The sequence below is a fragment of the Condylura cristata genome, unplaced genomic scaffold, assembly GCF_000260355.1.
Source record: "Condylura cristata isolate star-nosed mole 26May11 unplaced genomic scaffold, ConCri1.0 scaffold00017, whole genome shotgun sequence".
Taxonomy (NCBI): domain Eukaryota; kingdom Metazoa; phylum Chordata; class Mammalia; order Eulipotyphla; family Talpidae; genus Condylura; species Condylura cristata.
Window position 1 is genome coordinate 35,723,942 of NW_004567118.1, and position 27,343 is coordinate 35,751,284.

The 27,343-nt window shown below is 53.1% G+C and overlaps 1 protein-coding gene across 15 annotated transcripts in view; it reads left to right on the plus strand.

The window, feature by feature from the left end:
- The window catches only part of MYO18A (myosin XVIIIA), an 83,486-nt gene extending 66,438 nt beyond the window's left edge, over positions 1–17,048 (plus strand). For 9 of the 15 annotated variants that reach the window (XM_012726230.1, XM_012726231.1, XM_012726232.1 and 6 more), the window contains 8 exons: positions 764–880; positions 1,070–1,153; positions 1,598–1,735; positions 3,708–3,893; positions 4,225–4,364; positions 5,057–5,101; positions 8,373–8,495; positions 15,657–15,801. In XM_012726230.1, the coding sequence (XP_012581684.1) occupies positions 764–880; positions 1,070–1,153; positions 1,598–1,735; positions 3,708–3,893; positions 4,225–4,364; positions 5,057–5,101; positions 8,373–8,495; positions 15,657–15,801 (978 nt within the window). Of the gene's footprint in view, positions 1–763; positions 881–1,069; positions 1,154–1,597; positions 1,736–3,707; positions 3,894–4,224; positions 4,365–5,056; positions 5,102–8,372; positions 8,496–15,656 lie in introns of all 15 variants that reach the window. The other 6 variants (XM_012726233.1, XM_012726241.1, XM_004684839.1 and 3 more) reach the window with 5 other exon arrangements.
- The last annotated feature ends 10,295 nt before the right edge of the window (positions 17,049–27,343 follow it).

Consider the following 27,343-nt stretch of genomic DNA (forward strand, 5'->3'; position numbering starts at 1 on the left):
GGCTTGATTTATCCCCATGACATTTGTGCTCCTCAGCAGTTTTCAGGTGAGTAATTCAAATTCCTTAATTGTGTTAAAAAAGGCTGTTATAAAATTACCATTTTATTTAAATCCGAGTTAATAAATTTCTTGGCGGAGGCTTTCCCAGCTCCCCACAGCCCGGTAACAAGATGGATGGGGCAGAGAAGGAGCCAACGCAGTCATTTTGGTTTGGAATTACAGGCTAATAGATTCATTCATTTCCTGAAGCTGCTGTTGGCTGTTCTTCCCCCCCACACACGTCCCCCCCACCGCCCCCTGCCTGCCCCCGGGAGTGGACTTGCTGGGGGACTGGATGAGCAGGCTGTCCCAGGAGGCAGAAGAATCCAGGCCAGGAGAGCTGCCCAGACCCGAGGCATCCTTCCCTAGGGCCTTGAAGGGACTGGGCGCAGGCAGGTTGAAGCCTACACGGCTACTGTCAGGACGCTAGGACGTTTGTTTCTGGGCAGACCTTTCCTGCCTTCTTGTTAGCCCCTGAAGAACTGCCAGACAGCAGCTGTCACTTAGCCCCCGTCTGTCTGTGCTGCAAAAACAGTCCTTTGCCTCGTCGCCCAGGCTCAGAGCAGGACAGACAGCTCTTGAGTATCACTGGAACGTGCACCAGTGGGTGGGCCTCGCCGCCCCTCTTCCACTGCAGGCGGCGTGGGGGGGTTTGGACTTGCCACCCGGGGCCATCAGTCACACCAGGCCTGATGCCCTCTGATCTGTCTCTCCCTCCATCCAGCTGGAGGAGCAGCTGAGCCGCCTTCAGCGTGAGAAGAATGAGATCCAGAACCGGCTAGAGGAGGATCAGGAGGACATGAACGAGCTGATGAAGAAGCACAAGGCAGCTGTGTCTCAGGTACTGTGCTGCAGCTGCCCCGCCCCCGCCTGCTCTGTGGACACTGTCCTCTGGTCCTCCTCGAAGGTCCTCAGCACACCCTCTTTCCTTTCGGGAGACTGCGACGGCAGGGTGCCTTGGCACACTCAGCGTGGGGACGAGTGGGTTGGGGTTGTGGGGCTCCTGCTTCAACACTCACTCCTTTCCCAGGCCTCCCGGGACCTAGCTCAGATGAACGATCTCCAAGCTCAGCTAGAAGAAGCCAACAAGGAGAAGCAAGAGTTACAGGAGAAGGTGAGGAGCAGGGCCTCCTGTGGTAGAGAGACAGTGACTGCGTGCCAGACTCACTGTGTGTGGGGACAGACTCCCAGGCTCATAAGACAGTAAGTGCTTCCTCTCTATCAGTAATCCACAAAGCAGTGTCAACTAGTGCAGAGAGGTAGGCTTGGAGCCATATCACCATAGCAGACATTTTGGCTTCGGCTGCCTCATTTCACATTTCTATTCCCTCTCTGGTCCTTAGCTTTCTCCTTTCTCTCCAAAGGGCAAAATCTGTGCCAGCGCTGGGCCAGGTGGGGAATGCCTCTGGCTTGGGGCCCCATCCCTCCACCACCCCAGTGCATCCCTCCCTCCCTCAGCCTTCTGGTCACCATGGTGATCTTGCCAGTCCCAGACTTTGCCCCCTCCACTTCCCCGCTCAGTTATTTTTTTTTTTTCTTCCTGCCCCCTAACCCCCAGCTGCAAGCCCTCCAGAGCCAGGTGGAATTCCTAGAGCAGTCCATGGTGGACAAGTCCCTGGTGAGCCGCCAGGAAGCTAAGATCCGGGAGCTGGAGACACGCCTAGAGTTCGAACGGACCCAGGTGAAGCGGCTGGAGGTGAGTGTGCACCGCTGGCCCCGAAAAGGCAGGGCAGAGCTGCCCCAGCAGCTGGAGCCACGCATGCTCAGCAGGACTGGGCAGCCCGGGGATGCTCCTCAGAGGCCGCCGCCAAGCTGCCAGGCCAGCTGACAGGCGGGTGCCTTCTCCCCCGCCCCCGCCAGGCCTGCTCTTTGGGCACCGTGGAGCCTGCCTGCTTTACATTCTGTTTCCGTGCTTGCTTTCTGCCAAGGGACCAGAGCAGCTTAGCTTTTCGTCTTCATATTTTCCTCCACCATGAGCTCCCCGCCCCCCCCTTCCAGTCCCCCTCACTCGCTCTCTGGCAGGGTCATAAATATGCAGTGGATGGCGCCACTTCTGTGAGGGCTGAAGTCTGTTCTCTCATCTCACCGCTTTCTCTCCCTTCCCCTTCTCACTCTTCCCACCCTTCCCCTCACTGCCTTTTCTCCTTCTCTTCATTTTCCCCATTTTTGCCTGTTTCTTTCTCTCTTTGTGTTCATCTCCTCCCAGTCTTATTCTCCTTTCGTATCCGTTTCTTTCTTTCTCCCCCTCCCTCTACTTTTCATTCTCTGTCCTTCTGCCTTTCTTTTTCTCTCACCTCTTTGCTTTTTCTCTCTCTTTCCTCCCATCTGTAATCACCATACTCTAAATCCTTTCTGTCCCAGTCTCCCCCTGGCCAGCATGCTCCACCCCCTGCCTCTCAGCCAGAGCAGGTAGGAAGAAAGAGGCAGGCAGAATCTTCTCTATGAGCTACACCCCTCCTGCCCTATTTTTAGGGCCTCCCCCGCTGAGTCTGCAGACGTGTGTCTAAGCACCAGGAGTCCCCCCTAAGAGTTGTGCTGATGGCTCAGATGCCAAGGGCCATCTCTGCCATGGCTCCGTGGACTTTCAGTCAGTGGGACAGCCACTAGCGTAGCGATGGAAGCAGGTGACCTTGGGCAGTGGACATGCAGGCAGCATCAGTAACTTTGACCCAAAAGTAAAAGGTGGTTGAACGTCCCAAGATGGGGTTCCAGTCCTCAGGAGAATAAGTTAGAGAAGACTTAACAACAGTTCATGTTCTGCTCGGGTAGGGTTTTATCACCATTTTACATACAGGGAGGGTGAAGGGGACTGCCTAAGGTCACAAGGCTGTGGAGGGACTGTTGACCTGCTGGACATGGGGCTGACGACTGTAGCCTCATTCCATTTCCTCAGCACTCACTCTGAGTTTCCCTTCTGCACGGAGGGCAGCATTATGAGTTAGATGCACACAACAGTAAACATAAATGGCCCTTACACTCAGTTATTGTAGAAACACAGAGGCCAAGGGCCCAGAGGTGAGGCCCCCCTCGCTGGTCAGCGACAGAACCAGGGTTAGAACTAGAAGCCACCCCAATCTGCCCCAATCTCCAGGTCATTTCTTGCTCTGCATTCTGTGGTCTGGCAGGGAAGATGTGTTTAGGTTTCTGGGGGAACAGTCACCAGGCTTAGATAGCTTTGTGCTTGGAATCTGATGACTGGTCAGCCTCCTCCTAATCCAGGCACTCAAAGTAAAACCACAGGGCCTTCAAGTGCATGGTCTAGCTTTTGGCACTCTGGGTTCCAGGTCTCTGAGGGAAGCCTGGCTGGCTGTGGAGGCCACCACACATGGTGTCGGTATGCACAGGCCCCACTCTAGCCAGCACCCTTCTCCCCGCCGGGTGGTCATGATGATGATGACACCTCTCACCCTCTACGTGCCTTTACATATATTAACCTTATTTGGGCCTTCAAAGAGCCCCAGGGAATTTGCTGTTACTCTCCCCATTTTACAGAAAAGCAAAGGAAGCTGCTTTTGCTTTTGCTTTCATAAAGGGGCTTTCCTTAGCTATTTGTCCACATAGCTAGTGAGTGGTGCAGCCAGAGCTGGACCCCAGGTCCCTGAGTCTTGGCTCCGCTACCCTTCCCTCTCCCTGACTGACAAGTCTCCCTTTCCTGCTTCGCTGCCCAGAGCCAGGCCAGCCGACTCAAGGAGAACATGGAGAAGCTGACTGAGGAGCGGGATCAGCGCGCTGCAGCTGAGAATCGAGAGAAGGAGCAAAACAAGAGGCTACAGCGGCAGCTCCGGGACACCAAGGAGGAGATGGGCGAGCTTGCCAAGAAGGAGGCGGAGGCGAGCCGCAAGAAGCACGAACTGGTAAATGCCCTCCCACCCCAGGATGACCCTGAGCTGGCAGCGTGTGAACAAAGAAACCACAGATTAGCGAAGTGGAGGGCAGAGACCAAGACAGGAGGACGGGTCAGAAAGCCCTGGGGATACAGGCCAGGGGGCCGAGTGTGGTGCTGGGGGTCTCCGGCGGGCAAGAGGAGGCCGCAGGACCCAGCAGCACCCCAGAAAAACAAGCACTGCAGGCTTGCAGCCTGTCGTGTAGAGCTCCTGCAGCCGCAGGGAATGGAGGCAGCTCCCTTGGGCAGTAGGATGGGAGACCAGCCCTTCTAGGAACTAGTCTGCCCTCTCTCCCTGCTAGGAGATGGACCTGGAGAGTTTGGAGGCTGCTAACCAGAGCCTGCAAGCTGACCTGAAACTGGCATTCAAGCGCATTGGGGACCTGCAGGCTGCCATTGAGGACGAGATGGAGAGTGATGAGAATGAGGACCTCATCAACAGGTAAGAGGCCCTCCGGGGGAGCTGTGGCCACAGGGAGGCCCTCAGCCCGTTCTGCTAGCAGGTGACCTTTGTCTCCCTGTCAGGAAACCAGCCCCATTTCCTTGTCACTAGACCCCAGCATGGAACAGTCCTGCAGGGGCTAGGGGCAGGGATGGGGCTGCCTGGAGGAGACGCCGCCCCCCTCCTCCCTGTGCTCCCTCCCAGACCCCCCAAGGGCCCGGCTCTCCAGCTGTGCCTGTCCGAGGTGAATTATTCCCCCGTTTAGCTGCGTTTCCAGTGGCGCCTACCCCACTCTGGGGAGAGTAAAGATTTAAGGGCCGTGGTGCCTTGTTGCCATGCCAGAAATTTTCCTCTCATAAAACCCATCCAGGGAATGGTTTAAGAGAGAGAGAGATTTGTGATCTTAGGTTCAGGAAGAAGTCAGGAGCCGGGGAAACCTGCAGTTCAGGAGTGGGGTCATCCCCGGGGATATTGTCACGGCTGCCCCTGGCTGATGGCCAGACCTGCCCCTTCTCACAGGCGCCCTCCAGGGCGGGGCAAGGTGCCCCTGGGGGAGCACTGCCCGGGCCCCACCGCCTGCTCTCAGCCAGCCAGCAGCATCCCTCCTCAGCTGAGGGGTCTACCTTGGTTTGCCCAGTGATTTTTCTCCTTGTTCCTGGCCTCCTTGCCCACCATTTTCTTTCTGTTTCCAGTTTGCAGGACATGGTGACAAAGTATAAGAAAAGAAAGAATAAACCGTGAGGACCGGAGCGCACACGCTCTCTGCCTCTCCTCGCGTGGCGTCTAACCGCCCCTAACTCTGGGCTCCCACCCACGCCCGCTGCATGTCGCATGCGGACACACAGCACCCCGCCTCCCACTCCCCCACCCTGGCCTCTTGCACTAACACTGCTCACTCTGTCCTGACCGGGAGGCAGGGGGATAGGAAGGCCCTGCCTGCATTCACAGCAGGGGGCCGGCGACAAGGGGCGCTTCCTCAGGAGGGCCCGGCCTGGCCCTCCTGCCCTCTGTGGGCAGAGGGACATTGGAGAGAAAAACTCAGCCCCCTTCCACAGTGCCCGCAGTCTGCCCTCTCCTCCCTCGGAAGCCAGCTGTAGCACACCCCTGGCCTATTTCTCTGGGGAAAAGTCTGTTTGGGCAGGAGTATCCACATTGCCTTCAGTTCCTTTGACACTCGAGCTACCTGAGAGATCCGGGTATGTTCTGTCTTGTTTTTAAAAGGTCTGCCACCTTCTTGTAGTCACGGGTAGGAGACAAGGGCATCTAACAGTTACTTGTTTGGGGAAAGCATTCAGGCAGCTAATCGCGGGCTGCTCTGCTGTGGCAGGGAGAGGGGACATGGCCAGATGTGTTTACTCTCCTCCCTGCGGGCACCCTCAGCAGAGGGAGGCCCCAGGCGTTCATGCTGGGACTGTCTGTCAGGTGGCAGGAAGACCTCCCCTCTCTCCATCTCCATCTTTCTGGGCAGGAGCTGGACATCGGGTGGAGATGTTCAGGCCCGCAGGCCGATGTGGGTGTTCCGCCGTCTCATTGGACGAGGCTGTTTCTCGGAGGGTATTTTTCAGAGTGGTGTTGAGTTTCCTCCCCCACTCTCCTCCCCAGGCCAGGATGGGCTGGCGGCAGTGCAAAGGACTCCGTGAGCGCTAATGATAAATGTAATAGTGTGTAACAGTGATAGAGGGCCGCTGGAGCCCGCTTGTCACACACAATTAATATCCCCTGCCGTTCTGTCTCCGTTTGTTTGTTCCCCCGTGATTCGGCTCCCAGTTAACTAATAGCACACGAGCCTGGACATAAATTGTATTTGACACGAGGTTTAATTCCGACCATTTAAAATTTCAACTGCCCCCTGAGCCTGCCTGCCCCTGGAGTTTGTTTACGGGCCTGATTATTTAAGGGAAAGAACCCAAACATCGTCTCCATACTTGAAACTAAAGAGAAAGCGAGGGCAGGCAGGCCAGCCTCCCAACCCTCTTGTTTCTGTGAATGTAAGAAGGAAATTCGTATTCTGGGCCCACAACCGGCTATCCCCTGTGTGTTCCAGCCCCGCCATCCTTGGGCTGTAGGAACTTCCAGGGCTGATAAAATGCGCATTTAAGATCATATTCTAAACCATTGGCAGGCGTACACACACACACACACACACACACACACACACAGAGGCAGGCATACACACACACACACACAAACACTGGCAGGCGTACACACACACACACACACACACTGGCAGGCGTACACACACACACACACACACACACACACCCCAGCCTGCACTTTGCAGGCGCATGGGGGCGTGCAGTCCTTGCTGGTTTCTGCTGATAGCAGGGTGGTGTGGCTCCTTCCTCAGCAGCTCTGGCCCCAGTTCCAAGTTATTGAACGAGTGTGCTAAGGCGGGCAGAAAAATAATGTTTCGATTTACTTAGAGATACAGTTGTTATTGCCATAACCTTAATGAAAGCAGTAAACAGCACAGTATTAAGGGAGATTTATACAGAAACGCTTTTAACATGTAGACATAGATTTTGCGATGCATACAGCACCTCCTTTCTAAAGGCAATCAATATGGTTATGAACGGTGGTGATAAATTACAGGCTCTGGAGCTAGAGAAGGAGGTTTTTTGCACGGGTGTATAAATCAGGTGGTATTGGTGTTCCATGGGGCCCATGCACCATAGTAAATCTGCCAGGCTCGGTCGGGCACAGGGCCTGCATTAGCGGTCTCGGAGCTGTCTGCTAAACTCCTGTTTACCCGGGGCATCAGCCAGACTCGCCTTTGTTATAATTCTGTGTTTGATGGAAGTCCATAAAATATGCCTCTTTATTCCCCTCCCCACGAGCTATGCTCTCTCACAGTCCTCAAAACAGAGGTGGTGGTTTCCTCTGTGCGTGTACACACGCGTGTGCGCACACACACACATACACACACACACGCACGCGTGCTCATGAGCGCCTGTGTGGCTGTTTATTCAAGAGCCTAGTGCAGGAATGGGGCTGCTCCTGTTGACACAGATGAAAGGAGATCTTTATCAGGGAGAAATCCTAGAGTATCCATAGCAGGGGAACACAGTAAGCAGACGTTTTGCAGAATTCTAGAAGCGCTCTCACGCAGAAGCTGTCTCCAAGCCCCACTGCTTCGTGAGGGTGTCACCATAATGCAGCCTCAGAATTTGACCCTTTTCCTGCAAATGGAGAGAGCTCAGCACAGCTTGTCCAGAAGAAGCACTGGGGAGCAGGAGCTGGATTCTGCCTCAGGAGGGAAGAAGAGACATAAGAGACAAAGCCCTTGTCTGGGACCTCTTGGGCCCAACTGTGTATCTTCTGGGAGCGATGCAGTCTGAATCCTGAGGCTGTTGCCAGCTATCAGGAAATACTGATGCCTCCTCCTTTTCCTTTCATTCCTGCTCAAGGGCCAGAGAAGTCAAAGGATGTTACCTGTAGTACCCAGGTTGGCGTCAGCATTAGCTAAGGAGACTTGAGGCTCCAGCTAACTGGAAGTTATATTAAAGCCTTTCTCTTAAGTGCCCCACAGCCAGCAGCCCAACTTTTACAATAAAGACATGGACAAAGGTAGCAGCCATAGCCACATTTTGGGGAGCAAACAAGAAACAGAACAGGCATCAGGGCATAGCAGAAGGGGCCCACGACTCATCTTTTAAAGTAGAGCTCTTTGGTGGTCGTTAATGAGTGGGTGGTCTCCCTATCATCTTACTGGGCGGGTTGGCCGAACTACATTCTACTACAGAAGGTGGGGTGGGAGGTGAGTCCATATTCTTGGGGGTCATGGTGGCTGCCGCAGTGTGGCCTACGGACAGGGGTTAGGGTCCTTGTGAACGGTGTGCTCTGTCTAACCCCTCTTCTTCTTGCCTCACTGAAGCGCATGCCACCCTGCATCCCACCCTGTGTCCCTGTCCGGGACACACACCTGCTGTCACTTCAGCACCCCCTACTGGGCAGCAGGTGATGACCTCCCCTTTGGCCTTTCCTACCTTTCTGCTCCTCATCCCACAGCGAGGGGGACTCAGATGTGGACTCGGAGTTGGAGGACCGGGTCGACGGGGTCAAGTCGTGGCTGTCGAAAAACAAGGGGCCTTCCAAGGCCACTTCTGATGATGGCAGCTTGAAGAGCTCCAGGTAAGCATGCGGCCTTGATCTGCAGGGACAGCCAGAGAGGGCAGGTCTCCTGCATCTCTTGCCTGGTGTGTGCCTGGGGGACCCAGCTGTGTCCCTCACACACGGCATGAGCACGGGAGGGTCTGCGGCACCCTTTTTCCCAAGCTAATCCTTTCCTGCCAGGTGGGTTCGGGGTTCAGTGAGTAGGTGTACCTTCATCTCCACTTACTCTTCAGTAAACACTGCTCAAGAGCTGGGGCCCTTGGAATCAAGACTGGGTTGGGGTACGGGGCGGGGGACTCCGGATCCCACAGCCTAGGCAGGCCAGCCCCACGCCTCTGAGTCCTTTATAGGAGAAACAGCAGAAAAAGCTGGGATTCCTGTCACATCTCCAGACACGGTTCTGGCTTTCTCTGTCCATTCTCTCTTTCTCCTCATCTTTTCACTTCCCCCTCTCCCACGCTTCCCGAGAATACCCATGCGCTGGGGAACTTACTCTTCTAGTCTCCAACCCACTCACAGTCTTCTGACCACACCGCCGGCCACCCCTAGAATCCAGGGTTCTTTCTACTTCCCACCCCTCACCTACGGCCAGCATGACAGAGGGAGAGAGAGGGTTCTCTGCTCTCTCTCCTCCTGTGGCCACTTCTGTCCTAGTTGTTCCAGACCCGGTTCCTACCTTACTCAGAGTCATCCTAATCTCCTAAGGTGCCTTCCTCCCCCATCCCCAAACCAGCAGGTGGGCTGGGGGAAAAAGAACAAAACTCCCTCTTTTGCCATCTCCACTGAGGCCCCTTCCCAAGTCTAGCCCCTCACCACAGCACCCAGCAGCCCCCTCTAGTTGATTTAATTTATTCGGCCAAACAACATTTTGTTATTGCAGATAATGCTGCCTTCCCCGCCCCTCTGCCGTTCACCACAGCGTGGCAGGGAGGCTCCAGGTAGTTGACAATGAAATAAATTGAACTAAACGTTTTAGAGGGGGAAAAGTGATGAAATAGAACAATAGTCTAATTTACATGACATTCTCCATGAAGCTATTTTCACTGACGCAAATTATTTTGCTTCATTTCCTCGTCGGCTCTCACTGCCACTTTGCCAGGGCTGCTGTCGGTTTCTCCTCCTTCTCCTCCCTCCCTCTGGGTCTTTATTCTCCAGGTTCAATACTTTTTCCTTTCTCTCTCTGTGTCTCTCTCTGTCTCTGTCTCTCTCTCTCTGTTCTCTGTCGGTCTCTCTGTCTCTGTCTCTCTCTCCACCTCTCTTTGCTGCTCCTAATCCACTACTGGTTCTCTCCTCCCTCAGAACGGCCCTCAACACCCTCGGGAAGGAGGGCAAGGGGGTGGAGGAGAGGCCGGCCTCCGTGCTGAGCTCCCTGAGCTACAGGAAAAGGCTCACGCTGAAGGACTCCATCGGGGGCACTGGGGACGAGGAGTCCCTCTTCACCACCCTGAGTGAGCGGGCAGCCTCCCCTGAGAGGCCCCCCCGGAAGGCCCGCAAGGGCCCCAAGGAAGAGCCTGGCCAGGGCAGGAAGTCTGACGAGCTGGACGAATGTAGCTCCGTCTTCTCCGGGGTAGGGAGCCGTGCAGGTCGGGGGCTGGAGAAGCGCTGGGGCTCGGACTATGACCGGGCCTCCACGGTCTCTGCGCCAGTCAGCCGGGCCTCCTCGGCCACGAGGCATGGCTCCGGTGAGGACGGGGCCCGCTCTTCCATGAGCTTCTCTCTGTCGGGCTCGCCCACTTCCCGCCGCAGCACCTCCCGGCTCGACAGCCTGTCGAGGGCCCTCAGTCCCTCCTTGAGCCGGGCCTCTGGCCCAGGCCGGGAGAGCCCTGATTCCCGCCTGTCCCTGGGCCGGAGCTACCTGGACGAGTGGGATGATGGAGCCAGTGTGGCCTTGAGCGAGGCCCACTCCCAGTACAGCCACCCGTCGCTGGCGCGCAGCCTGTCGGTGCCGCCCCGGCCACATGCGTCGGCCTCCGCCATGGATGAGCCGCTCAGCTCCAGCGTCTGCTCTGTCGGCCGTCGCTCCTACCTGGACCCCGACCTGGAAGCTGCCATCAATGAGGTCTTGAGCTACAAGCCCGTCCCGTTCCAGCGGAGCAGCCTGGAGCCGGACTCTGAGGAAGATGAGCAGAAGAGCGTCCACAGTACCCGGAGTGCCCAAATGGAGCCCCCAGAGCGAGCCAGCAGCATCCGCCGCTCCGTCTCCGCGGCCGATGTCTCTCGGTCCCGCAGCAGCAGGAAGAGCCGGAGCAGGAGAAGGAGCAGTTCCAGCTCCAGCTCAGAAGATTCCTCGGAGCACAGGCGACATAGAAAGGGGCACTCTCGAAAGAGCAAGAAGAAGTCCAAATCGAGGAGAAAGAGAGCAGAGACAGAGTCCGAATCCTCCTCGTCAACATCTAGTGCCTCAACCGCCTCGGGCCACAGTCGCTCCAGTGTGAAGAAGGGCCCCTCTGCCGAGCGCGAGGAGGCCGGGCAGACGCACCGGCAGTCTCGGAAGGAGGAGAAGAAGCGCAAGAAAGAGGTGGACAGCCTGATGATGCGGTACCTGTACCGGCCCGAGAGCGACTAGTGCAGTAGGTGGCCCCTGGTGTGCAGTGGAGCATGGCGTGTACCACTTGGCGTGAACTAACATGCCCAGCCACCCGCACCGCCGAGGCCCCGCATTCGTCCTTGGGGGGGCCTGGCCCTGGAGAGCTCCTGGCTCCGGGGGAGAGCAGGGCCAGCTCGGCGGCTTCGTTGTTCTGTAGCCTGAGCCCAGCCAGTTTAACAGTCCCGCTCACCAGGCCCTTACCCAGGGGCCCACGGAGAGAGTTGCCAGACTGTGGTCGCTCAGGCTCACACTAACCCCTCACAAAACAAAGGTCAGGGAAGCCCCATCTTACAACAGGAAAAACTGAGGTTCCGGCCTCTTGCTAAGATCGCAACACCCAAAGTGATGTTGCCAGAATCTAATGGCGTCTACCTGGCCTGCGCCACTTCTCAGTGGGAGCGGAGGCAGAGAGTCCATGCGAGCTCTCGTCCATGGCCCCAGGAGACTGGGGCCCTCAGGTGTAAGTAGCTGTGTCAGGGGGCATCAGCTATTGTGGGACCATTTGTTCAGCTCACAGGCACACACTGAGCCCCACACGACCGCCTTCCTCCCTGGCATGGACCTCAAGCCTAGGAGTGCAGGGCTCACAGAGCTGCCTCCCCCCACCCCCACCCCCAGCACCATAGCCTAAAGCAGACCCAGAGATGCCTGGCTCCCTCCTCAACCCTCCCACACTTGGGCGTCAACTCATCTCTGCTCATTTTACACAGTTTTAATGAATAGAAATTAGCAGCTGCTGAGTGACAGCCCCCTCCTGGCTCTCCTGCCTCCGCCAGCCTTCTCCCTGTGGGGAGAGAGATGTAGCAGTTAGGCCTTTTATGCCCACACCCCACCTCAGAAGAAGTGCAAAGACTGACTCACCAGAATCCCATTGTTGCCAGTGTCCCTGGTGGGTGGTGACATTTGGATCACCCTGGCTGTGTGAAGCTGTTTTCAGCATGGTGCCCCCCCGCCCCCCCAAGGGCAAGCATGCTGCTTCCCAGGAGGCAGGACTAGACCGCAGCCGCCCCCCCCAACTCACCCCCCCCCCGGCCAGGCCTTGTTTCCTTCATGCATGAACTAACACACCTGCCGCATGCTGTGGCTGCTTGCGAGCAGAGCCACTGGACAAGTACAGTGACTTGCGCTGGGTTAGACCAAGAGGGACGCGTTCTGTTTCCAGGAATGGAGCAAGTGGAAGTGAATGTCACCTGCAGCCATTTGGAGATGGGGAGTGGGGATGAGAGGGTGGAGGAGGGGAGCCCTTGAATCCCAGCCAGCCCTGTAGCCAATTCAGATTCTTCAGGCCCTCAGCTGCTCTGCAACCAAGCTTGTGGGCACAGCACTGCTCTGTTGCTTCTCCACAGCGTGGCAGATGGCTGTAGGTTGCTCTGGCAAGAGCGGGCAACCTCAATTACATTAGGGAGCTGTGGTCAGGAGAAGACAGGAGTCACAATATCGATTCCATCCACCACCTCATTCTCCCCTCAGCGGCCCAGTCCAGTGCCCTGCCCCCAGCGGGGAGTCAGTAGATGAACCAAATTGGAGGGTGGGGCTGTGGAAAGCAGAAAGGGCCAGGCCCTTCTGAGCACTGCACCCCTACATGAAGCAGGTGATAGGGCCCCGTCAGGCCTTCCCACACTGACAAGCAGCCCCTGCAATTCAGACCCCAGTGGCCTTTGCACCGTCACTCTTCACACCACACCCAGTGAGAACAAAAACACTTGAAGCCTGGGTCTTCCACCAGCACGGTTCCTCTGGTCACCAGGAAAACAGGAGCTCCCTGAAACTACACACCGCGGCTGCCAAGGAGGATTGGATCTACTGCAGGCAGGCACAATGGGCACTGAGCCAGAAGCTGGCCTACCGATGCAGCACCGGAGAGCAGAGAAGGGCCGGGGCGGGGGGACCCAGTTGGACTCAGCATCGAACCAACTTTGGCCGGAAAAAGCACCAAGAATAGGGGCAGGGGTGGAGTGGCGGCTTAACTTCCCATCTGGCGAAGACGCCCAGTGAGAATTCGGAACACGAACGCATCCACAGCAAAGGCACCGGGAGGAGGCTGCCACCTGGGCTCGCCCGGAGAGAATTAGCTTGTGTGCCAAATTGTTTGTGACAGCGTGCAGCGGGAGACTCTAGCTGGTGGGGAGGGAAGCTTTTCAAACAATTTGAACAAATGTTCAAATTGCTGACCCTGACTCTTGACCTGGGGGGAAGGGATAGCTGCCTGCTGTTGGCTCCTGACAGCCTGCTGCAGCAAAACCCCAAACTGGGCAGACTAGAGCACACCCAAGGGGCTTGTGGAGCCAGCGGGGAGAGGCAGGGAGTTTACCGCCTCCCCACTACCTGCCCACTGCGTCCTGCCTCCGGGTGGAACAGGGTTGAAACCCAGTTGTCATTTATCCCGGTGTCTGCTGACACTCAGGACTGTTGGAATAGGGACTGTGCGCCACGCTGAGAACAGGTTTGAGAATGGGAAGGAGCCCGGGACCAGCACCCCCGCACCCCATTTGCACTGGGTCCCAGCTGGCATCTGCCTTTCTCCCCTCTACCCACAAAATAGCCCCACTATCTTTTCACAAAGCTAGTCCATCCTTTGCCCAACAGCAAACTGGAGCACCGGGTGCCCAGGAATTCTATCTGAAAAATGAAAATAAAATCAGGCTCCCACTAATTTAGAATTCAAACAATCCAAAAAGCTAAAATAACCCCAATTTTTTCGATGTTGCACAGTCCTCGTTGAGCTTTATAATTTTGTCCCTGAGACACCCCAGAGTCCTTAAGTGCCTTTGGCCCATCAAAGTAAGACTCATTTATGTTCAGTCTAGTTTGTATTAAATGTGTTTTGTGCTATTCTGATTCCTTTAAAAATGGTAATTCATTCATGAGAAATACGATAACTATTAACCAGACTGCCCCATTCCTGAACCATTTTGCATAATTGAACATGCATTCTATCAGGCTCTTCCTTCTCCCCAGGGAGAGAGAGACCTATCTTTATCCATCCCCTGGGCACTCACCCAGCCAGCGGGGAATCCAGGTTCCCTCTTGTTTTCTCCGCCATTTTCTCCTCGCATCACCCAATCTAGTGGCAAGGTGAAGTCATCCAAAGGCTTTAGGGTCCAAGAGTCCCAGGTTCAAGTTTACATCTGGCTGCATGACCTTGGGAAGATGCTCCTTCTCTTTGATCCAGCGTCTTTGTGATGATGCTTAGAGAGCCACCGCCCAGCAAAGCCTCTCCCGCATGGAGTGCTCCATGACGATCCTCTGTGCCTTCTCACTGACACACACTTGGGAAAACTAAGAGTGTGGTTCTTTCTGGATCCGTCATTTCCTCCTTTTTTGGTTTGAGACTAGAAGAACTTTGCAAGGACTAGTAAACAAAGGGCCCCAGAATTCCTGTTTTCTCCAGAGGAGGTTCTTAGGTTTTGGAAGCTGGACTACGTCTTTGGGAACAGTGGCGGGGCCCACTGCATGCCGGGCACTAATGAGAGAGGAGTCACCCTGAGCTGTGTTTTCTCCATGTTGAGCCAACAGAAGCAGCAGAGGTAGTAGAAGCAGGGAGGATGGGCTCGAGGCTTTTGGCAAAGAGAAAAGTGGTGACACACTGGAGGGTGAGATCCCATCCTTCCTTGATGCGTTGAGCCCATTCCATCCGGGAGACAATACTCTTCCACATTTGGGAGGTTTGGGGGGGGCGGCGGCGCTAGCTGGAGGCTCCCAGTGGGTCAAGGAGAACCTCACAGGTTGGGTTACTGTGCCAAGGAAGGGACAGCTGTACCTCCCTGAGGCAGTTCTTGCCTCTCCTACTTCCAGAGCCTCCATCCTTTGTGGTAAGCAGATGATGTCAAGGTCAAGGGCAGAAGTTCTCACAGACCTGAGAACATTTTGATTAGGAAGAAAGGGTTAAGATCCGAGAGTATCCATGAGGGAGAAAGTTCCCCCTTAGAAGGAATCTTTTTAGGAAAAACTTCACTTTAGAAAAGTAGGCAGGTCATCAGTAGACCTCCAAGCCTCGAAGTCAGTCTGGTCTATGCACTGCCTGCATCAGAATCTTTTTTTTTCTTTTTTTTAAGATTTATTCATAAAAAACTGGGGTACAGGCCAGAGATGCAGAGAGTGAAAGGATTCACCAGGGACAGAGTGGGGAGCAGAACAGGCATATGGACCAAGTACACTGCTGAGGGGAGCAGCGGGCGGGTCAGGAGAGGTCTGCCACACCATGTGGTCACCTCCGGGGCAGGCGGGAATCAAACTCATGCTGAAGTGGCTTAAGCTTCTTAGTGCAGTGCTTTAACCCGCTGCGCCACCAGGGAGGGCCGAAGCATCAGAATCTTTTTGAGAGGGAGTCAAAAATGCAGAATTCAACCCAAGAACTAGCCAAAGTTTCTCAGGGAAAGGGCCCAGCAACTTGCAGCAGAGTTTTCAGGATCAAAACAATGTGCTCCTTTGTCTTACTTCTCTGAGTAGCTTCTGGGGGAAGCCAGGGACCATGTTTCTCAGTTTCAGAGGAATACCATGACGGCTTGGTGGGCCTCTCCAAGACTGAAGGCTTTTAATGCTGATGGTTAGGGGTGTTACTCCTCCATGATGACATTCCTCTCTTCCTGCAGCCCCACCAGCTACTGGAAGTCCCCCGCCCCCGACCGGTCAGATGATGAGCACGACCCTCTTGATGGCACCTCTAAGACCCGATACTCCCACAACTATCTGAGTGACAGCGACACAGAGGCCAAGCTGACTGAGACTAACGCCTAGCCCAGAGGAGTGGCTCACATCCCTTCCACCCCATGGCCTACTGCTGCCACACGCCTCTCCCAGGAAATGGCGGGGCACAGGTGTCCCCCACTGGACTTGCTGACCTGCGTGGGAAACACCCGACCCTCTTCCAGCAGGACTTTCCGGGCTGTGGGTGTCTGGTGTCTGCATGGAAGAGGTGGGGGGAAGAGGAGCTTCTGAAAAAAGAACTTTTTTTTGCTCCTTCTGCCTCCAAAATGCCACACTCTTGGCCTCTGCATGGGGCCACTGTGGGCAGCAGCAGGTGGCTTGGCACTGCATGGAGCCAGCAAGGTGACCTCCATCTCGGCCCCCTGCTCAGGGACAATGGACAGATAGCCTACTGAACATTCTAGGTTGCTGGGTCCATGGGGAGAAGGAGTTGAGGATGGGAACAGCAATTCCTTCCCCCTGGCTTTGGGTGAGGGCTTTCTCTTCTCAGTGCCTGCTGTCTTTTTACTTTTTAACTTAAATACCCAACGTCTTCATCATAGCTGCATCCCTGAGAGTGTAAGGGGGCTGCAGTGGCAGCTGGGGCCCCGACAACGACTAGGGGGATCTCAGCTCCATCTTCACTCTCCAGAGAGCCATCCTGAGCAGCTGGAGAGGCTGGTAAGCAGAGCTGGGTGCAGGGTCTTAAGGATCAACATGATGGGGGGGGGGGCTCTCAGGTGCTTCTGGGTTGAGGATGCCTCCACAGATAGGGTGCACACGAACTCCCCGGGACTTCCAGCCCTGCCCCTTGGTCTCCTCAGTGTGTTGAGTGCAATGACCTATTGAAGAGTAAACCCACTCCACCTGCATCGATTCAGGGCTCATCCCCGCACTGCCTCCTCCCCTCTCATCAGCTCAACTTGAGAGGAAAGGAAGGCCTTGGGTAGAGGGCTCGTGATCAGAAAACTTGAAGATGGACGTTTCGGTCAAGTGCTAATGCGTATTAGACGTGAGTCCTCGCCTGATGTCCTGCGTCTGTGTCATTTTTCTTCCAACTCTTCCGCCCCGTGCACTTATCCCAGACACCACAACATGTGGCCTGACAGTCCCAGCCCCCACCTAAAGGTCATCCTGCCAATACTACCCAACTTGGGGGCCCAAGGGCAGCCTGGTGCCGCTCCCAACTGCTGCCCCCCTTCTTTCCTGCAATTGGTTTGTACTCACTGGGCTGTGCTCTCTCGTCCCTGTTTACCTGATGTATGGAAATAAATGTCCTTTTCCTCCTGGCTCTGCCAATGTTCCTGCCTGTTCCTTCAGGCTCAGGTGAATCGCCAGGGTGGTGATGGGGAGCAGAGGCTGATGGGAACTTGGGGGCGCTGCCCTGGTCACTAACCTAGCTCTGAAAGAGCCTTGGCATGTCATTCGGGGCAAGGCAGAGACAGTGGGAGAGGCTTAGTTGGGGAGACACCACCCCCACCTTTTGTCATAAAAGCCTGTGGGTTGTGGTTCAGGTTGGCAGAGCTGTCCAGGGTTCACCCCCTCCTGGCTTCCACCAGGGAATGCTGAGATACCGCTGCTTGTTAAATCCACCATTACAAAGATCTGATCTTCCCTGGCTTGCTTTTAGGCATGCAAGCCCTTGTTAGGTTGTTTCGTTTTGTTGTGAACATAATTTCAGTTACCTCAAAAATAACTTTTTCATCAAAATTCAACACATCTCTACCCTTCTCAGGCCCTGCCTTCATGCCCCACTTTACACTTCGTCCTCTCATTGACAGCCAAGAGGCCATTTGTGTGGAAGGGCAAGAAACAAATGACCCCTCCTCTACCTTCTGTAACATAACCAGTGACAATCCCTGCAGAATAAAGTATAGCTGGCCCATCCAGCCATCAGCGTCCAGAGGTCAGGCTTTCCTGGTTTGGACCATCAGGCTTTCCTGGTTTGGACAGGCAAGCTGTAAAGGGTATCAGTTCAGCCTAAGCTCTGGTGATATTAGCCACCCAGAAACAATCCAGAAAAGGAAAGAGGGGAAAAGTGTAAAATGGACCCATCTCCACTGGGACTGCCTCTCTCCAAGTTTCCCCAAGGTTGACAGAGATGATAGTAAAAGTGAAGTGTTTTTAACTGCTGCTTCCTCGTGGTTAGTTCCATCACATCTTTTAAGCCTACTTTCAAATACCTTGGTGTATTTTTGTTTCTTTCAGGAACTAGTATGACAAAGTGCCTGTGACCTGCAGATGAGTTCGTAGCTGTTCACCCACTCCACTTCAGACTGCTGGCCAGCTAGAAAGTCCAGCATCACCTTCCAGTGACCTGGCACAGGGTATTCACAGAGGGCTTTGTTCAAGTCAGAAAACACTTCTTCATTCAACAGTCAGATATATCCTAACTGCCTGCTGTGGGCTACGTGCCATTCTGGGTGCTGAGGATGAGTGAGTTCCCCTTCTTCATAAAGCATTTATTCTAGTGGAGGGGCTCGACTTACAGAATATTACAGCACCCACTAATATACACACACTTCTGGGTGAGTAGGGAGAAATAAATTAGTGTTTGTCCTCCAGCAGCTGGTGAACTAAGGCTAGGGTGTCATGTGGAAATAATTGCCCAAGACAGCAGTTACTGCTTTGGGTGTATCATGGAGCGATACAGTAGAGCGTGCCGATGGTGTGGACTGGGAAGTCTTAACAGGAGCTGATATTTTTGAGCTTGGGCTTAAGTAAGGCTTCGATCTGTGAATATTGCTGGGACAGACAAGCTGGGAAGAAAGTTTAAGCAAAGGCCCTGAGGCAGAGAAAGAGAGTGGCTAGTCTGGGAAAGCCACGCATGGCCTCACGTGACCAACACTTCTCCAAGCTGCAGAGCAGCCCTTTGGTGAGTGCTGGGCTGCAAGCTAAAAGGAGACAGTTCCCTGCCCCCAGGAGACTCGGGTGATTTACAGGGCCATCAAAGCCCCTCTTCATTTTCAGTTGCCTTCAAAGCTCTGTAAACTTGCCCTCACTGTACACTCATAGTGGCAGGTCTGTTCCCTACGATGTAGGTGACTCCCACAAAGCAGACAACAAAATCTGTCCTTGTGCCAACCAACCTCAAAGCTGTCCTCCTAGATCCTCCCCTCTAATCTCAGACCCTCAGAATTTTTCTGACTTCTGAGACAGAGTCGCAGTGGGGACCAAACCCCTATGGGGTTCCCCGTGGTACCCAGTGTGTGCCCAGAGACCACAGCGGCATGCAGCGGCTCCCAAACTGCCTCCGTTTGTCCTTGTGTCCTCTTGGCAGATGATCACACTTGTCCTTCCTCCTGTGCCCCACCCCCATGCCTGGTGGCACAGACACTTAGCGATTTGCTCCTTAATTGTCCCCCAGCTAGGCTGCGCAGATGCCGCTCTTCAATCTCTCCTGATAAATGAATCGCGCCGCTCCTTTAATCATATGTTCATATCCAAGCCAATTTGAATCAATTTGGCAGGGAGCGTGTTGCAAGAGATGCCATGACTGCTGCTTCTCCCCCAGGGCCCTGGAACCAGACCGTCTGCTGTCCTCACCCCCAGCGAAGAGCCCGGGAGGCTCAGGCAAAGAATCTCCTCCCTGAGTAGTGGGACTTCTCAAAGTCAATCGCTCACTCCTGTCCTCCAAGCAGGTTGCTGTGGGACTGGAGGGAGATGGATTCCCAAAAGGCCTCAGAAGTGGGAGGGATGTGGCTGAGCCCACCGCCTTCCTTGGCTAATGAGTAAGGGGCCGCTTTATCATCACTGCGAGAAAATGCTGCCTTAAATCTGCCAAAGGAGGGCTTCTTCTACCACCAGCAGAAGGGACTTAGCCTCTCGGACCTGTTTCCAGTCTATAAAACATGACATTGCTGCCAAGACCCTTTTGGCTCCTAAATCTGGAGGGTGCCCCTCACCTCCCTCTCCACCCCTTTATCACCTTTGGTGTGGAACCAAACAGACAGCGGGGCAATTGTAGTGGGGCTTTGAGATCGGATGCGGGGACAACACACTTGAGGTCTACCTGGTGGATTTGGTCCAGTCATTCTAGGAGTCCTCTTTCCTCTCCTCTCTGGTTTCCTCCCTAGCTCTGCAAGTCCAGTCAGGCACCCTCTCCTTCCCTGGGAAATCGAGGAAATCAGCATATTCATATTTTATTTGTATGACCTTAGCCTCAGGTGCACCATGCCTCTGGCTTCACCCCTGCCTGGACTCATCTTGCACTTTCCAGAAGCCACATCTTAAAAAGACACAGGGAGGCCCTCCCTCGCAGCAACAGGTTAAAGCACCTGCACTATAAAGCTCTCAGAAGCCACTGCAGCATGAGTTCCATCCCCAACCAGGGAGCTGACCCACATGGTGCAGCAGACCTCTCCTGACCCACCTGCTGCTCCCCTCAGCAGTGTATTTCAGTAGATCTGCCTGTTCTGCTCCCCACTCTATCTCTGGTGAGTCCTCTCACCCACCACTCCTCTGGCCTGTACCCCGGTTGTAAGCTTAAATAAATAAATCTTAAAAAAAAAAAAAAAAGGAGGGATTCTTGAGCAGTTGTCAGAACCCAACCCATGAACACTGCTTTTTTCTTCTTTAAAGATCAGTTCATCTGGGCCCTCCCTGGTGCTGCAGCGAGTTGAAGCACAGCACTAAGAAGCTTAAGCCACTTCCGCATGAGTTTGACCCCCACCTGCCCCTGAGGTGACCACATGGCGTGGCAGACCTCTCCTGACCCGCCCGCTGCTCCCCTCGGCAGTGTACTTCGTAGATCTGCCTATTCTGCTCCCCACTCTGTCTCTGGTGAATCCTCTCACCCTCTGCATCTCTGGCCTGTACGCCAGTTCCATATGAATAAATAAATCAATCTTTAAAAAAAAAAAAAGATCAATTCATTATACACACAAGAACTGGGGCACAGGCCAGAAGCGTGGGGGTGAGAGGACCCACCAGAGACAGAATGGGGAGCAGAACAGGCAGATTCACCAAAACACACTGTGAGGGGAGCAGCAGGCAGGCCAGGAGAAGTCTGCCAGGCCATGTGGATCATGCAGGTCACTTCCCTGGCTGGGGATCAAACTCATGCTGCAGTGGCTGGGACAGGCCCACACTGTTGCACTTTAACACACTGTGCCACCACGGCCAGTCGGGAGTAACCAGTAAAATGATGAGAATGAAAAAGCTGGTGATTGTTCTCATTTGTTGAGTACCTGTGATGTCTGTGGTGCTTACTGCTTGTCTGCACAATTTCTTAAAAAAAAAAAAAAATTATGCATACAGAACTGGGGTATGGACCAGAGGGGCTGCACTGGCGCCACCCTGGAGGGCCTTCGCCAATATTTAATTTAACCTTTATCACAACTGTGTGCAGTGCTGTCCCCAAAGGGAAACTGAAGCACAGAGTCTAGAGGTTTCTCAGCTTGCTTCCAGCAAGGTGGAATCAGGTGTCTCCACTCCCAGTTATTCCAACACTGTCAGAGGATGAAGGGAGCGCTGGGAAGGCGGAGGTTCGCTGTCAGGATCCTCATCTCACGTTGTTATGTGCCTGCTACTCACCAAGGCCTGAACTTTGGGAGGAAACACCTTTTTTTCTTGGCAATTCGAGTGGGAAATGTCTATCTTACATTTGTGTTCCTCGTTCCAATTTTCAGAGCCTCCCCCATATATTACCACATTTGTGCTTCATGCACATTGTGCCAACAATATGAATAACACTTCCACGTGGCCCAGAATACATATTTTAAGCTATATTCACCCCAGTCTAATTTCATTACAGTACAACGGAACAATCCAGACCACACTCTGAGATTTGATCTGTGAGGAATGATTTCCAGAGCAATCGCCATTTTGGAGTTAACAAGGATACTAGATTTTTTTAGGAAGAAATTTACAGAAAAATTGTGCTTTCTGTAGTATAAACCCTGGTGGATAGGTCATATACATAAGGAAGATTCCAAAAAGCATGTGTGCTTTACGATTGAAGTCAGTGACATAAATCTCCCAGTGGAATACTTAGATGTGCAGACAGAATTTGCTTTAGATATCAAAAGTCGGTTATGACAGTTTTACCCAAAAAAATCCTCAAAAAGGATATTAAGTTTTGACACCATCCAGGCAAATTATATTTGAGGTGGCTTAAGAGTCAAAGAGTTTCCACATTTTAATAAATTTTTATATGTTTTGTGCTACATCTGTGATCTGACTAGATTAGGAAAAGAAGCAAATGGATTTGTGGAAGAGAGGACCCTAGGGAATTCAAAAGTGAAGAATAAGAAAAAAGGAGTTAAAAGAAAAAGTCCTGGTATAGGGAAGATGCAGCCAATAGCTTCAGAAACACTTGGTCTTTGAAAGACAGGTCAGCCGGGGGCCTCCCTGTGGCTTAGGGGATAAGTCTCAGTGATATCAGCTCCAGGCCTGATTTCAATTCTCAGCAGGGAGCTGGCCCACATGGTCCAGCAGACTGCTCCTGTCTCCCCCAGCGCTCCCCTCAGCTGTGTATTTCAGCGAGGTCTGCCTGTTCTGCTCCCCAAACTGTCTCCGGTGAATCCTCTCACCCCCTGCACCTCTGACCTTCAGTTCTTCTGCACAAGAATAAAAAAAATTTTTTTAAATAAGTGAAAGACATGGGGCCTCCCTAGGGGTAAAGTTTCAGTGCTACCACCACAAGGGCTCTCCTGGGGCATAATGGCCTGAGTCTGTCCCCAGCCAGGGAGCTGACCACATGGTACAGGAGACCTCTCCTGGCTCACCTGCCGCTCCCCTCAGCAGTGTATTTCAGCCAATCTGCCTGTTCTGCTCCCCACTCTGTCTCTGGTGAAGCTTCTCACCACCTCCACCAACCCTCTCCACCTTCACACACACACCTCTGGCCTACACCCTAGTTCTCATATGCAAAAACAAAATTAAAATCTTTTTTTAAAAATTGTAAGACAGGTCAATTGTCTGTAGCCAAATAGGCCTTATGGCTCCTGTTTGATCCTGGGATCCTGTATCTGTTGTAGGTTGTCACCCTTGCTTGAAAGGTGCTTCTGGCCTCCACCAGAACAGTGTCCTCTGGGAGCAAGAAGGGTGATCACAATGAGGGGCCCGTTAAGGTTCTGCATTCGAAGCACAGGTCCCATAGCCTGGCTGTGAGGGTCCTGGGGCTCATCTGTGGAGGCTGCTCTATCTGATGAGCCACACACTGACCCAGTGGGCAGATTTACTACTAGAAAAGGAGCTTCTGTTCCCTGAAACTGACAAAATAAGCCTAGAGAACTAACTAAAAAGTGAGAGTCTTATAGCTCTCTTCTGTTCACATGAAGGGAACATTTATATGACAAAAACACATGTGAAAAACAGATCAATAGATAAATATTAGAAGGCACCTCTAAAAATTAGAAGCAATTTTATTTGGGGAGGTGAGTTATAGATGAAGTATCTGGGTCTATCATATAAAGTTTTTCAGAACATTTTTTAAGTCTGCAGATGTGCGTCTGTGCTAAATACAAAGAAGTCTCCCAAACTGTCATATTAGTGTGATGATAAGAGTAGCTTCTTTCCTGGCATCTCATATATAGAAATAGTAGCTGTGGGGTAAACCATGTGGCAAAGCTGCTTAGAAACTGCTTAGATCCCTTGCTCAGGGAAAGCCATTCTTAAAGCAGCAGGCGTCTCTTGGCATGACGGAGAGTAGAAGCTGGAAGAGGAACAGATTGGATAGTGGAACTTGAACAGGGTATTTAGGGAGAAGAAGCGGATGGAGAGGAAGCAACTAGAAGCGCCTTCCTATGCAGCCTGGAACCGTGCAGGTAACTAGCTTGGCAAGAACACTTATGTTGATTAAGTTACTGGTGGTAGAAGATGAAGAAAAGCCAGGAGTGAAGATGATCTTTTAGGATACTCGGGTCATGGTTATATGCTCTCAAAAAGATCCGTATTGGTGGAAATGGTTCCTTGGCCAGACTTTGTGCCTGTCTGATGGGTTTGTGATTCTCTTAACCTGGCTCCATCTAAGTATTTTTGCTGTTTTGAGAGTCAAGTGGCCAGGGAGTTTCTCAGCAAATGAGCCAGTATCTGCCTTAGACCAGGAAGCCCATAGGTTCAGGCAGGGCACAGATCTGGGACAAGTACATCCCCTGTGGCTTGGGGTGGTCTTCAACCCCCCTCCCTGCCCCCACTCCTTGCTCCCCAGTAGAAATCAGCTACAAATCTCAGCTTGTTGGGAACAGATGGCCTTGGCTGACGAATAAGCCACCGCAGGCTGCTCCACCTGTTCTCGGGCTGGAATAATCAGCTCGAGACAAACATCGGTGCTGAAATAACTCATGGCAGCGGGTGATGCGCAGACACAGATTCCAAAACTCTCTTAAATAGTCCCCCCTCCAGCCCTCTCTCCTCCTCAGCCCCTAGAGGCCATCAGGGGAAGGTAATGGAGCAGAGAAGACGGATCAGACCTCAAACTGAGCACCTCCAGAGCTGGTGGGCTGAGGGGTGGGGTGGGGGGCCGAGTGAGGGGTGACTTCAGCAACTGGGGACCTGGCGGGTGCAGAAACCATTCACCTCCGCAGGGCGGGAATTTTTTTCTCAGCAGAGAGCGTGGGGATGGTTGGTCCGTGCAGGAACAAGTGGAGGAAACCTAACCTGTAGAGAATTGCAGATTCTTTGGAGCCTGTTCATTCAAGGAACGGAATGCAAATGGGATCAAGCTGGCAGCGAATCTCTGGGTAATCAGACCACTCTGTCAGCAGCCGCTAGGGGTGGGTGCCCGGGCGCCCCCACTTCTGGGGGCTTGCGTTCAGCCTGCTGTCACCTCTGATGAAGTCGGCTGGGCTAATGTTTGCTGGCAGAGGCAGATGAGCTGGTCGCTGGGGCAGTGACAGCACCGGGAAGTGGTGGTGGGGGCTGTGGGGGAAGGTGGCAGCTGTGGGGGAAGGTGGCAGTGCCTGAGATGGGGGTTGCTGTGGAGTCAGTCAGTACAGGCAGGTACAGAGAGAGATGCCCCCAGGATCTCGGGGAGCCAACTGCCTCCCATCGGCCTAGTGTGGAAACGTGGGACTCTGAGTCCCTAGAGGTTGTTCTGCCTGGGAAGAAGCCAGCAGAGCGCTTGAACCCCACCCTCTCTGTGCATCTCTCACTGCCAAAGGAGTCCCACAAGTGGCCCCTGCAGCTCTTCCTGAAGCCCTGGGCCCCTCACCTATTGTTTAACCTCACAAACCTATTCTTTTAGTCTGTTATTCTCACCTGGGTGCCATGTTGGTCCCTATCTGCTGAGAGTCCTCCTAATCTCCTGCATATAAGGATTTTCAAGATGTATTGTTTCATTAAAAAGTAAAAAGACTTATACTATGATCTTCTTTGACCATCAAACAGCTTCAACAACAATCAAGGCCCTGTGGTCTTTTTGTTATCTACACCAACAGTCAAGCTTCATCTACACCCACACCCACAGCTCCACTCACTTGTTGGTTCACTGGATTATTTGGAAGCTGTCCCCCGATGGGACACCACTCCATCAAGAAATACTTTAGTATCTATCCCTCAAAGAGAAGAACTCTTCAATGAAACATAATCACAATATTTTAGCATCTAAAAAATAAAAGTATCAATAGCTCCTTGATAACCAAGTATAGAATCAATATTAAATTTCCCTGAAACATACTGGTTTGTTCAAGTCAGGATCCAAATAACATTAAGCTTTTTAAAAATACTATTCCCCAGGGCCTTTCCCACAGGGATTCTGGTTTCATTGTTCTTGGGTGGAGCTCAAGCATCATATTTTTTAAAGCTCACTGGGTGGTTTTAATGTGCCGTCAGGGCTGAGAAATGCTCTACCTTTCCCTCTACCAGTTTCCCGCCAACTCCTCCTCTTCCTGGCTGATAAATCCCTCTCCCACCACTAGGCCAGGCAGCGTTCAGAGAGGGGTGGCCCCCAACCTTGTCTATAGGTCAAAGGCTGCCATCTTCTCCAGGCTCCTCCATAGGTGGGCGCCAACCCTCTGTGATCACAAGCATTCCTTCTCCCAACAAATTCACATACCACGTGTTCCTATTCCAATCTTTCTCCTCTAATATGCCTGGTGCTTGTTCTGGCCTTGCAAGCATAGCAGATTTTTTTTTTTTTTTTTGCGTGAAAATAGCAGAATTCCTGCCTCAGGAAAAAATGAGAACTTCCCTGGAGGCTGTACCACTCAGCTGCTTCAGTGGCTCAGCACCACTGTGCTAGCTGAGCGCCAGGCCAGCCGCAGGCGTTTGTCAGGGGTGCTGAGGGCTAGAAGGGACTCGAACCCAGCACATTTCAGAGCATCTAAGAAATGTTTCTCCCTTCTTAAGATGTTGGCTCCTGAAGCATTTCAGGGACTTATGCCCAGCCTTGCCTGCCTTCTCAAGATTGCTTCCTCCACTCCTTCCCAACCCCTCCACTCTGCCTGCCTTTTGGATTCGCTCCTCCCTCCTGTGTCCCCCACTCCATGCCTCACTGAATGTTGGTGAAACAAATCTAGTCAAAAATAATGAGCAATCAACTACCCTGATGCTTGGGGCAGGCCGGGCAGGGGCTAGGGGGAAGGGGTAGGGAGCTGAATCATTTATAAAGCTTAATAAAGATGCAGATGAGCGTGCTGACTAGGAGCCCCAGAGCTGGGCTTATTCATTATTCAAAGTTATGTAAATGCCACTGGGTCCTCCGTGTCAGAATCCTGCCCCTTGTCCCGCTGCTTCTCCCGCCTGACAGACCGGCCTGCTGGTGCCTCCCTGCCCCCAGCTTACATTAACCCTTCCTTAGGTGCCTGTCCAGATACCCGATTCAGACCTACCTCCAGAGTAATACAAATGCTGGATCTCCTCACTAGCCAGAAGTCTTCCCGGGGCTTGCGAGGAGGTTCTGACCTTCAGGCAAGCCTACACAGGCCGAAACAGATGGGTGTCTCATTTTTAAAAGATTTCCAAGGAAAGAATGCTTCTCTAGCTGTCCAATATCTCACAAATCTCCTGAGTGGGATGGATTCTGTGAGGTCTAACTGAAATCCCTCCTGCTGCCCTGGGAACCCACCATTGAAATAGAATATGCAATGACCAGATTCTCCTTACTCACTCTCCCGAGTGTCAAGCCCAGCATCGAGCCGCTGTCCAGTCTGCTATCTCCAAATCAAGCATTCCAGTCGGGAGGCCCCTTTTCACCTTTGGAGAGTTGAAACTGCTTCCGAGTTATACTCACCTCTTCTGGGCTAACAGACTCTGGAGAGAGTTCAACACTAGTACTGTGACTAGAACTAACAACACTAAAGCCTCCTTTTTACAAATAGCCTGACTGCTGATTTGTACCCCACAATTGCCTGCATTTTAGGACTCAGATTATTTCCCCTGACTCTGCTCGCTGCTCTGCCCTGGTCTTCTCCTTTCTCCCCTCACCTGATTTTTGAGTTTGGCGAGGCTGAAAGATGAAGAATTGGGTCAGAGTCGCACTGGCATCGATTGCCTCTGCTTTTCCTTCTTTTCTGGACTGTTCCCCGCCCCCCATCTATTTTTAGCCTGCCTCTGTTTTCCTTAGTCTGGTTTTCAACCAAGTGGCCTCTTTCTCTTCACTGCCCTTCTCTCCCCACAGCAGCCTGTGCAGAAGCTCCCTGCCCTTCCAGAG